General features: G+C 45.0%; 1 protein-coding gene across 1 annotated transcript in view; it reads left to right on the forward strand.

Annotated features, from left to right (window-relative positions):
• The window catches only part of hibadha (3-hydroxyisobutyrate dehydrogenase a), a 23,313-nt gene extending 14,022 nt beyond the window's left edge, over positions 1–9,291 (forward strand). Inside the window, exons 5-8 of the mRNA XM_071527807.1 lie at positions 1–96; positions 351–427; positions 6,924–7,080; positions 7,574–9,291. The exon at positions 1–96 is cut by the window's left edge and continues 38 nt beyond it. Of these exons, the coding sequence (XP_071383908.1) occupies positions 1–96; positions 351–427; positions 6,924–7,080; positions 7,574–7,732 (489 nt within the window). The 3' untranslated portion in view covers positions 7,733–9,291. The remainder of the gene's footprint in view (positions 97–350; positions 428–6,923; positions 7,081–7,573) is intronic.
• Positions 9,292–12,924: the final 3,633 nt, after the last annotated feature.

The raw sequence follows: 12,924 nt of genomic DNA on the forward strand, positions 1-12,924 counted from the left end.
GTAGGTGGAGTGGAGGAGGAATACCACGCTGCCCAGGAGCTACTCACCTGCATGGGAGCCAACGTTGTCTACTGTGGACAGGTTGGCACTGGACAGGTAAGGACACACACACACACACACACACACACACACACACACACACACAGTCACAGTCAACACAAGTACCTGCCTTTCCTGCACATGCACACACTTTCACACACTGAGACAGGCTGTGTATATACTTGTAAATGTACTTCCATACCTACTATCTTATGCTATCTCTCATGCTGTTTTGCAAAAACACACACTCATACACACTCACATACACACATTAATAGTGTCTTTTCCTCTTTCTGGGCAACCCCCTCTAGGCAGCTAAGATCTGCAACAACATGCTGCTGGCCATCGGGATGATTGGGACCGCAGAGACCATGAACCTCGGCATCAGGTACACTCAGCCAGCGGCACACTGAGCTGCTTCCTAGCTGCCACCTTATAGGAAAAACAAAGAGAAAATAGTGTTGTCAGTGGCACTGGCTACGTTTACATGCATACAGATATTCCCGTAATATTTGAGATACTCAAATATTCCATTATGAGCAGACACATAAATTTCATATCCTGTTTATAATAACCTGGATGAGAGAACCTGTCACATGAGAAACCTGGATAAGGTACCAGGCATATTACAATATTATCTGGTATACCAACACATGTAAACATGTTATCCAATTGCCATTGGTTCAGTGTAGCTGTAGCTAGCTTACTTCATGAGCTAAATCGTTGGTTGGAGAACACAGATAGGAAATTCTCTTTATTTGTGGGTACATAGATAAAGGGATACTTGAGAGAAGGTTATTAAAGACGCATCTAAACAAGCTATCCTGAATAAGGCTTTAACTGGGATGTGAACTAGTATTCAGAATACTGTGCATATGTAAACGTAGCCACTGTGAGTCAGAACACATGTAAAATCCAGGGGTTCAGATCCAGAGGAAGCCAATAGGAATCTTAGGTTCTTCACTGAAAATCCCATATGCTAGAGGTTCATGAAATCACTGTCAGGAATCCTGAACCCATCACAAATGGGTTCTTCAAGGTACCTTCCTGGGTTCCCCATTAGTTGTAATCTGAAGAGGATGAGGTTGTTTTAGGTTATTTTCAACCTTATTTTCCCAGGTTTTGCCACCATGATGATTGAATTTCATCACTTACTTTTCTGTAGAGCTTTCATACCTCCAGATCGCTGGGAGTGCTGCTCTCTAATACACACACACAGGACAAACATAATCTTCAACAGTTGAACCCAAAAAGTGATTAAAACTCATCCTTCAACACAATAACACTCACACAGGAATGGGACCGAACCTAAATCCAATTTCCAATTATTCATTGCCTCAAACTTGCATATATTACAGTATTAGATTAGCAAGTAGAAAGTCCAAGTACTCTGATGCTGCACTCAACCTCCTAGTGTTAAGTAGAATATGTGGGAATTTTTGTGGGCTCTGATATCTCCTACTTGGCAAAACAAATTGTTTTAAGTGTGTCAACGCAAGTGCTAAACACAGCAGAGAATCCACCAATGTTGGCAGTCCAAGGTACGCTAATAAAAGTAAAAAATACATTTGCACTAATATTATTAATCCAATAACACGATCAACCGCACTCACGAAAAGCGAGAAATATCTGCTGTATTTCATTTATGGTTTATTTTAAATTCATAAATACAAATGATTTTAGATGTGGGCATTCCATTGAGTAAAACACATGAACGCTGTCAAGCTGAAGCAACAAAATCTCTTTCTTCCTCTTCTTCTGATATGACCTGAGTGTGCAGCTCCCAGTCTTCTGTCTTCTTCACTGTCTTCTTCTTGTTTTTCCTTCCAGCTTACTGTTCATTTGATTTTCTCCTTTGGAGGAGAAAAACAGTGAGTCCTTAGTGACAAGCTATAAGGAGTCAGCTGTGACTGTGTCAGAAATCCAGTCAATCTTCTCTCAAAAACTGATTCCTCATATGAAAAAAGTGTCAGGTCTGTGGGAATTTGCTATACACACAATGTGTGAGTCTGAGATATAGCAGTCAGTATAGCAGCAATATGGCAATTACTATACCAGTCATATGGCTGTAACTGTGGCAGTAATTTACTACTTCAATACAGGTTTGGAAATGTGTGTGTGTATGTGTGTGTGTGTGTGTGTGGTTTATGGAGGAGCAAAGGGGTCAGCCCAGCCCCGAGTCAGGCCCGTCTCTGGTAGAGGGAGATGGATGAGGAGGCGGGGCTAACAGACTCTGATTTACATCTGCTGATTGAGCTCTCACCAGTGTCCTGTCACAACCCTGTCACTGAACACCGCCTGGAAACTACTGATCCCATCATTCATCATGCCTCCTCCTGGCACCAAGCCACTTTGACCAGGAGGCTGAGAATGATGGGAGGTGAAGTTTTACTCTCTTGAGTTAAGCCAATACAATTTGATAGGATGTGAAATGTCCAGCCCACTTAACTTTTCATATATTTATAAGGACCTACAAAGGCTGGGCAGGTGTGAACAAGTTGCTGAAAACCCAAATCTTGTCAGAGTGCAAATTCCCTCCACTACTATAATGTTGCCATTCACTTCCTATGTATTTTTTTTTTATTTCTTTTTTTGGAAGTAGGGGCCAGGACATGACTCCTGGGCCTATAAGGCCTTTTTTTTTTATACATCTTTTTAACCAGCATACCTAGTCTTATACATAATTTACCACAGATTCTTAAAATTGCCAGACCAATAGAATTAGCTTTGCTATCACTTACCACTTTTGAGATTATAAAATTTATTTTCTACCGCTTTTATATGTATCCCTTCTCAATAATGGACTATTTTGTCTGTTTTTATCGGTTTTGCAACTTAAATGGTGTATGTACCATATTTTGTGTGTGTGTGTGTGTGTGTGTGCGCGTCCATTGCTCTCCACACAGTGCAGCTGTATTAGTGCAACTGATTTATCTGTGCTGAGAAGGAGGAGGAAAATTGGCATGAGCAGTCGCACATAAATCCCCCCACTAGGCCTCTGAAATATGGAGGCATTAAGGGAGCAACACAGATTTACACACCGCCATGCTGTTTCTGATGTACACACACACACACACGTACGCTCTCGCGCACAGTTTTACATTCACAAACACTGAAGACAGCACTTTTTTACCAACCTGGAACAACTCACAATGCACATCATCATAATCTATGACTAAGAAAAGAGGCTAAGAATAATAACTATTGTGTAGCTACATCTAGAGTTTGGATGTTAATTTTCATATCTTTGCCAGAATGACTGGCCCATATACGATCTTGATTGTGTGTGTGTACATGCATGGTGTGTGTGTGTGTGGCCTATCTCTGGGGCTTTATTAGAGGGGTTGACAAAGACTGTCATCGTTTAGAGAGAGCCCACACCCGTAAATCTCCCACGCTGCATTGCGGCCCAGCTTCTTATGCAGAGAGGAGCAAGCGATTTCTTAGGCGTGTGTGTACAGACACACACACACACACACACACACACACACACACCCTCACACTCCGACACAAAGAGGACTGAGCACTCACAGCCAATTTACAGGAAAACGGCAATAACATTTTATCATGCTGGACTTGGGCCTGATAGAGCTGCCCTTTCCTCGATACCTGTACACACACACGCTCACACACACACACGACCAGTCTTCTTTGTGGAGCTAATTTGTTGATCTCAGATGGAAGCTTGGGCCGTCTCCGACAGAGCGTGACGTTCTCTTAGAGCAAGGAATGGCCACGCATGACAATTATAAGCGCGCACGCGCACACACACACACACACACACACACACACACAAGCTTGCACACACCCTGTCTTTCTGTCTTCCTCTCATTCCCTGTCTTTCAGCTTTTCTTTCCCCTCCCGGTTTGCTTCACCTCCTCGTTTCATTCCTTTTTTTTTTTACCATCCCTTCATCTCTCCTCCTCTGCGCTCTGCCTCTTTTCTGCCTGGTGTCAGTTCAGTATGCAGCCAGCCAGTCAGCGAGAGAGGGGGATGAGCAGCCGCAGAGAGGAGAGGAGAGGAGCAGCAGTTATTTTAATGATGCACATGAAGATGAAGGGAGGGGAAGAGAGGAGAGGAGAGAGGCGACTGACCCAGGAAGGGATATGGGGCTTTTTTACAGCTTACGGTTCACCTTGCACGCCTGCGTACCTGCACTCAGTCATGCATACAAGCGTACAGTCACTGATGCACACTCACATACACGCACAGGCGGGCGTGCACGCACTTGCTCATTCATTCACTCTTGGGGGAAAAAAAGGTGAAAAACAAGGCATAACAACACATCCCTTTGTGTTGAGAGACAGAAAGAGGTTTGCAAGGCATTTGCTCCAACACACATACACACGGACAAACACACACACAGCATCTCTCCTCCTCCTCCCTCTGTAGCTGAAGTGAATTGTGAGCATATGTTCCGATGAAGATTAAAGTTGGGTGATAAACGCGCTTGTTGCCTCTTTAAACGGGATAGTAAATGCTTGTGTGTGTATATGTGCTTGTTACCTCTTTAATGTAATAATAAATGGGGAGCGGGTTGGGCTTCCTCTCCTGTGGCACCAGACGAGGAGCTAATCGCAATGAAACAGACAGTTAATATCGCCGCTGCAAATGAACTCCACCTGCTAGGGCTCCCAGCACATAAACATCACCCCCCTCCCTCCTATTTTCATCACCATCTTTCTCTCTCTCTCTCTCTCGCTCTCTCTCTCTCTCTCTCTCTCTCTCTCTCATTTCTCAATTCTGTTCTTTCATCTGCGATGGCATCGCACAGCAACACGTTTGTTTCACCATTGGTGTGTGTGTGTTTATCCATGTCAATCTTGTTAAAGCGTGACATGTCCTCTTCTCCACGCAAATTACCGCTGGCGAGGAACAACACCGCCGCGTCAGCTAATAACCATGGCCGTGTGTGTTTGTGTGTGTGCGTGTGGGCGTGCGTGTGTGTGTGTGTGTCTGATGGGAGCAGGAGGGGAACTTCATTGATTTATCGTTAAACAGAGGACAACAGCTCCCCGTCAGCGTCCCTGGTCGCTATAACAAACGATCTGCGCGCTCGGACGCGCTTTATTGTAGCTCAGCCAGTAACCTTTTCAGCTGCTGACCCAGAACGCAGGGAGGGGCTGCCTGCCTGCCTGCTAGTGTGTGTGTGAATGTGTGTGTGTGTGTGTGTAGAAAGATGGGGGTTTGTGCGCGATGTCAAACATATGTCCCCTAGAGTCCTCAGACAGGGAGGTGTCAGCAGGGAAGACGAGGGGGGATGAGGAGAGGAGAATGAGTGGAGGCGGAGGAGAAGAGAAGCAGAATGGCGAGGGACGCATACAGACATAAACTGAAAAAGCCATCATGAGCGAGACTTTCATTAACAAGAAGCAAGCTAACACATGTTTACACACACGCACACACGCAGTGTCACTTAAGCCACATTTCCAAAACAGCACGTTAAAAAAACGAGGGAGGCTGAGGCTGAGAGGAAACAAAAGACATAAAGAGAAATAAAGAGAGGAAGGGAAAGGGAGGGAGAGACATGGGGAGAGTGTAAATGCAATTCCCATTCTTAATTAGTTAGTAGACAGCTAATAAAAACTGTGGCAGTAATGGCAGAATGAGAGCCAGGTGGAGGGAGGGAGGGAGGGTGGCTCCTGGCCTTAAGGACCTATGATGGTTTAATAGTCATATTGAGAGCAGAATAGAGTTACAGGCCTGTAAGTAACGCTAGGCTAAGGGTGCCAGGGCTTGATGTGGTCAGCTTTACACTGGCCTTTAAATTGTTAATATACACGAGCTGCACTACACAGGCAGACAGACAGACGGACAAAGACGCTAGAGTTACACCCACCCTAATGCTTGGCACTTGCCCTTTTCAGTTCATTCTCTGCCTCTGTCTGTGCTCTGTCTCTCTCGTTATCTCTCTCTTGCTATCTCTTATGATAGACTGGAGATTTGTCTTTCCTTTAGCCCTCTTGCATATGAAAGTAGGTTGCTGCGAAATGGGGCAGGGGAACTAAGAGCGCACCTCTCTACGTGACAACTAGGTTTATGGCTCCCCTGTGCTGCTTAACCACTTGTCCTCCTCCTCTCTCTTTTTTCATGAAGGAGGGATGATGAAGGATAGATGGGCTGGTAAACATCGATACTGCATTAGCCAGCATTACCAAGCGCTCGGCCATTAACACTGAGGAATGGTCACAGCTGGGCATAGGGTTCAACAGGGGTCACCGCCATCACCAGCCGCCGCACACCCATCTCTCTCCCCATTTCTCCTTTGCTCTATTTTTTTTTAAATTAATTCCATAATCAGTTCTCCCATCCTTCTGTCTGTCCCAGTTCCTCTCCATTCAGCCTACATCTTTTGTGCCATTTACCCCACTGCTTCTTGCTTACTTGCTCTTTCCTTTTCTACCACTTTCAGCTCTTTTCACCTTACCCCATCAGCTCATTGTAAGTAGCTACGGATAAGAGAATTAGCTAAATGCCAAAAATGTAAACATAAATATTAGCCTATCACACAATCTTCTCTGCTTTTTCTTCTCTCTCTCTCTCATATCCCTTTCACACACGTCCCAGTAATATTACATGCTCATCTAGATAGGAGGCATTTCACACTGTGCCTCATACACAGGAATGTCCCATGGGCTTTCACCTTCTAATATCATCAAAAGTTTATGTTTACACTCCATATTCGGTATGGCGGACAATTTGATGCTCCAGATGTAGGTTAAACACTAAACCTTCACACCAAGCAGAGCATAGCTTGACCCGGGCCTCAACCCAGATCTGTTTTGTGGGGTTTACATACCGAAATCTACCCTTTCACACTGATGTTTGACATAGTAAAACTTCCAAAGGAGACACTGACCTCTCTCCTCTCCTCCTTGTCCCAGACTGGGTTTGGACCCTAAGCTGCTGGCCCAGATCCTCAACATGTCCTCAGGACGTTGCTGGTCCAGCGACACGTACAACCCAGTCCCCGGCGTCATGGAGGGAGTTCCATCCGCCAACAACTACCAGGGAGGCTTCGGCACCACACTCATGGCTAAGGTACAAGACCTGCTCTCCCTCTTTCTCTATCTTTAATAACTTTTTCATGATGGTCCCTGAATCTACTCTGTGCTTTCTCATTTTTTCCTTGTTTTTTCAGTCTCTCATCCCTCATTTGCTTTGTCTCGCTTTTCTCTGTTGCTTTTGGCTCAGTTTGGTACTCCTGCTCTCCTATTCTCCTGTCCATCTGTTACTTATTGTGTTTCACTTGATTTTACTGTCACTCCTTTTACCCTTCTCTCTCTCTCTGTGTGTGTGTGTGTGTGTGTGTGTGTGTGTGTGTATTATTTGGTGCATCTGTGTGTCTCTGTATACATTAGAATCGGTAGCTCTACACATCACGCAAATCAGATCAGGATCAGTATTTGTTTTCTCACAGCCACTTAGATAGATAGTTAGATAAATCAAATACAGGCTATTATATTAGTCCAATTATCTAACACCAGTCTTTGTCTATCTATGTTTCTGTGTGTGTCTCTCTCTCTGTTCCCAGGATCTTGGTTTGGCCCAAAACACGGCCACTAACACTAAGACGCCCGTCCCTCTGGGCTCCCTGGCCCACCAGATCTACCGCGTCATGAGCGCCCGTGGCTACGCTAACAAGGACTTCTCATCCGTCTTCCAGTTCCTACGCGAGGAGGAGGGACAGTGAATGGAGGGGGGTCAGAGTTGACCCACAGGCACACACACACACACACACACACACACACACACACACCACAACCCTACACCCCAGTACCCCTTTCCTCACTATGCTCAGGAGAGACTAAGGCCTTGCCCTCAGGCACACATCTACAGTCCAATTAACATACTGTATGTAGACACATGTCCCCCCATTGCATCAGATGAATCATATTTTCTTATCCCGGTTCTCCCTCTGCACAGGGAAATGCTAAAACTGACCTTAAATCAGTATCTAGAGACAAACCTCTTCCTATTCATCCCCTCTCTTCGCTGTCTGACCTGAGAGGCCGATGTGGGGGGAGGAGAGGTAGGATGCAAATGATATATAGAAGTTTTTCAGAATGATTGACATGGTAGTTGTTCTTCATTTTAGTATGATTTTTGTTTGTTGGGTTTTTGCTGTTACCCATGTGAGACTGGACCAGTCTCTTTCTGTAAGATGAAAGCTGAAAAAGAAAAAGCAAACAGTCAATGGAAAATTAGCACTCCCTGATCATATTCTTTTTTTCAGCTGCCATTAGACTGAGTTGCATTTACTGTACTTTGGCATTCATTAGTGGTATAAAATTTGGAGTGTTAAAGATACTAATGATAGTGATGGAAATTTCAATGAAGACACAGCGGAGCTTGGGCTCTTCATTGTAATCCCAAGCAGAGGTTCGGTTGCCCCCTTTGCAATAAAACCATAGTCCCACATTCACAACACTACATATAAGGTCACCAAAATTAGCCACACCCTGGGCTCAGAAGTTTACTCGTTTTGTTACGTTTGTCTCTTTTTGGTGGGAGGCTTATAGGATTCAGTCACTTAGTAATCTGTCAACCTGTCCACCTGTTCACTACTACATTCACTCATTTGTTCATTAATTACATTCAATCATTCACTTTATTTTTTTACCTTGAGAGCTTGGGTTCATGGGTTTTGGTACTATGTCTAAGTCACTGCTCATTGGACCGACTAAACTGTTTTAAATACTGTGACATTTATTTGGTTACTTTTGCACTGTATGCGTCGCAGAGCGATGCATTGGGCTATGGAGCTATTTTGATATACCTCCTCTTAGTTACAGAATCTATTTGAATTTACCTCTCTGCTGTAGTTCAAATGTTTATCAAGCTGCTGTAGTATTATTTTGTGACCAACAACCTGTTTTTAATCTTTTTACTGTTCATCACAAAATGTTGTGCTCACTCTCTGGCACTCTGTCTTGCCCTTTTTACTTTAAAATCTATCCTGGCATATTTCTCCTCTCTCTCTTACTCTCTCAAGCCCATACAACATCTGTGTAAAGCGCCAGGGAGGCAAGGCTCTTCCTTGCTCTGTGCGAATGTACATAATGTATATTTGATTTTGTTGCATTGTATTGAGGAGAAATCTAAAAGAATTGCTGTCACGTTGCTGTCATGTTGTTTTGTGTGTTCTTTTTTGCTGTAAACAGGTTCATTAATAGAGCATCTGCAGTTTGTCATTGTTCTATAAAAAGGCATTTCAGTCACACTGTAGCCTGAAATAAAAGATGTTCTGTCTCTCAGGTGTCTGTCTGGTGTTGTATGTTTCATGAAAAGATTAGACACTTTTAGTGTATAATTCATAGATTGTAGTTTGTGTAATTTTTCTCACACAGTTGGAATTATGGAAGTTAATCAGGTCCTATTATACTGCATGAGAGTAAAGGTTTTATGATCATCATCTAATGTTTGTTAATGGTTGGTTCAAGGAATGCAGAGTTTTCAGGAGATTGGCCCGGTGGTGAGCTTACCTGTTAAGTGATGAGAACATAGACTCCAAAATCACCCATGTGTCTCTGGAAGAATATTCATTCTACTGCTCCATGCTAACACTTTAGCATACACTATGTTAAGGGATCGTATGTAACTAGCTTTATCCAAAGTAAGAAGACTGACCTTTTAGTAATAAAAAGTTGCTTGTGTTTCTTACTGAATTGCCTGTAGAGTCACACATTTAGAAAATGAAATATCATTAACTCAATGTGGCTGATGCAGTGATGTTTATTTTTGAAACTAGTTCAGGTGAGCAGCCACGTGTTCATTCACCCACCATCTTCGCTTCCTATGGAAACAAAACAAATCACACCGGCTGGGGAGAAGACAAGCCTTTCTACAGGAACAGTAGACCCTGGTAGTTCAAAACAGCACTTTATTCAGACTTGGTTGCATATCATTTAAGATTACTTACCATTTAGCTTCAGAGCTGCTAAGTTTTTATTCTCAGACTTTTGAGATAATGCTAATGGCCTGCTATCACTCATCATAATGTATGTTAAAGTGTTAGCATGGAGCACCAGAGCCAACAATCTACTGGGCACACATGGATGATTTTGTGTCTATGTTAGCTGACCAACGGGTTAATCTCCAAAAACTCTGTGTGTTCCTTTTAGTTCTGTAGCTATCTGTCTTGCCCTGTTTGTGCAGTCCAAGGCCCTGTGGTCCCATGTGTCAGAGGTTGTTGCACCAGTCTTACCCAGCTTGGAGTGTGCAAACTAGCCAACCAGCCGTACTGCCCTGCCATCCTGCCCAGCAGTGGGCTGTTGTTCCATTGTTCCTCCAAAGCTCTTCAGCAGAGGCTCATATAACGCCCAACGTCAGTCGGGGAGAAATAGCAGCACTAATCTCAGAATGATGCCCTTATTTCCATCATTACAATGAAATGAGAGGAAAAAAACAAATGCGGTTTTGTTTTATTTTACGTTTTTTGGGGGCTGGTGTGTCTTTGCGACGTTTTATGGAGCTGCTGTCGTCTAAGTGGCAGCCGCAGTTGTAGCAGACTGTGGCGAGCCGTTGGTGGCAGGAGTTGTGTCGTGGGCTTGTGACTCACTCTGTTATTGTTCTTTGGGTTCATCGTCATGCTTTCTTACCCCAGACATCAGTTCACAGCTATGCACTTGCCTCTTTGACAACTTGTGTGCTTTGAAGATGATCTCAATCTGAATGTAAAAGAGGGGGAAGTACTCTGAAGGCTCAGTAGCTGATTCTGAGATCTGATTGAGAGTGATGTTATCCCATATTTCTTTTACCATGTATAATTGGCTTTTCAGCTGGGGTCACCTGTCAGACAGGGTTTGACATGTTCAGCCCTCTAGCCTCCGACATGACCCTGGCCTTTGTAGACAATAGACTAGTCTGCCTGAGGTTAGAAGAAGAAGAACCCAGTCTCTGACCCGGCCTGCTGTAAGCAGCCTAGCTGATTCATATTTGGGTGTTTTAATTCGCCTGTGTTTTATAGCAGGCTGCTGAGCCGGCGGTTTCCTCATTAAAGGACACATGAAAGCAGGCTGTAAAGGAGCCGCGGTGAGACCGGCCTGCGCTGACGTCTGAAGGGGACGTGAGCGACCGAAGGGCCGACTGAGTCCCGGGCCAGGCGGTCGGAGCCGGAGGGCCTCACCCTCTCAACCAGGCAGCCAGTGGCGGGACACCAGACACGCCACACTGTACCGGGCCCAGACCGGGCTACAACACCAGTCTGATGTGTCAGCAAGAGTTCACTGTTTGATGTCTGATGTCAACTTATGTTTGTGTTGTGGGAATCGAACAATACAGAGCCGGGAGAAATATGGCCGTAGCTCCTTCTTCAAGCACGCTCTCGGTCACTGTTACCAATACCTGGAAACATGAATAAGCCTGAGCTATATTGGTCTATACATATACATAGCATAAATTAGCCGGTTTTACATCTTTCCCATTTCTCCTGGTGCCTTCTCAGACTTTGTAGCTGATTGCCCCCCTAGCAAACCCCCTCACCACCCTCCGCTTCCCATGCACCGCCATTTAGAGAATAAAACAGCCTCAGCTCTTACAGTTGCCGCTGTGATAAATACCTGAGGCAACAGCGTTCATTATTTCCCCATTATAACTGCTGGTGGATCCTCGCTCTCGGCTGTTTAACGACTCGCTCTTTAAAAGACTGAGAACGGTGGGGTCACAGCGCGGGGGAGAGGGAGGCTCCTTTAAGTACGCTGTGATTCATATCAAACGCACGTTAAGTGGCATGTGGCTAAATTAGTGGCTGGATTCTAGCAGGTATAATAGCGTGCCCGGCGGTGCGTAACGAGCCTCTCTCTCACTGTGCAGTAATGCGGCCTTGATATCTTTCACATGAAGCCACCAATAATACTCAGGCTATTTAGCCTACGCCGTATCCACACCCACACTGTCTGCACATGAGCACAACACCCACACAAGTCTTCTTCCTGTTTTGTAGACAACATTCCCCCATCCTGAGTCATTGACTCCGCTTAGGTTCATTAGTGAAGATTATTCCACTGCAGACAGCAGGTCAGCACACAACATGTCACGACGACAAGGAGGCACATAACAGCAGCTAATTATAACCATAAAGTCCTCATTAGAATATTTATGGGGGTGTAGTGAGCTGTTGTGAAGCATGGACCCCACTACCTGGTTAAAAGGTCACATCTCAACAATATAAGTAAACATCTGAGGGAGATGGGACCCCTCATAGTCTGACGCTGCCTGTCTTGTCATGCTGTCTGACATTGTCCCCCTTGTTTTCACTCTCTTCTTCTCTCTATTTCTCCCTTTGTTCCCTCCTCTCTTCTCTCACTACATGGTGGTATTCAAGGGGGCATCCAAATTGTATCAGGCCGATTAGCTTAATCAAGGGTCCTATACCTCCTGTTTTTCTATGAAGCCCAGAACTCAAGGCAGCAACCCTGCAGCATAATGTTGATTCCTTCACACTTTCTTATCCTGTGTTGGGTTTCTCTTTCTGCCCTTTCCTCCTCTTCTACACTTTCTTCTTCACGTTACCCCCACCCCCCCTCTGTGTCACCTGTGAGTAACGACAGCCTGTGCACTCTATTCATCACCCTCTACTGCACATGCTCAGTAGCTCTTCATTATATTAATTACTCTCATTGGAAGAGTGATCATCAGTCCCGTCAGAATCCATCACCGCCCGGTTCCCATAGCGACCCAGGCCCGGTAAATAATCACCGGTGCCGGTAACGGGGCTCCGGCCCGACCGTTCCCATCGGACCCACCAGGGTGGGCTCTAAATACCCAGGGGGGCGCAGCTCCCGCCGAGCCGCATCCATCTCTGCCACCAGCCGGGGGAGAAGGTAGCTGTAAGACCTGATCCAGGTGCTGCTGGTGCTGTTTCAGACCTGTAATGGTTGAGAG

The sequence above is a fragment of the Centroberyx affinis genome, unplaced genomic scaffold, assembly GCF_046629955.1.
Source record: "Centroberyx affinis isolate AG114_WGS23_722 - 3 ecotype Tasmania unplaced genomic scaffold, CSIRO-AGI_Caff_v1 ptg001577l_1, whole genome shotgun sequence".
Lineage (NCBI taxonomy): Eukaryota > Metazoa > Chordata > Actinopteri > Beryciformes > Berycidae > Centroberyx > Centroberyx affinis.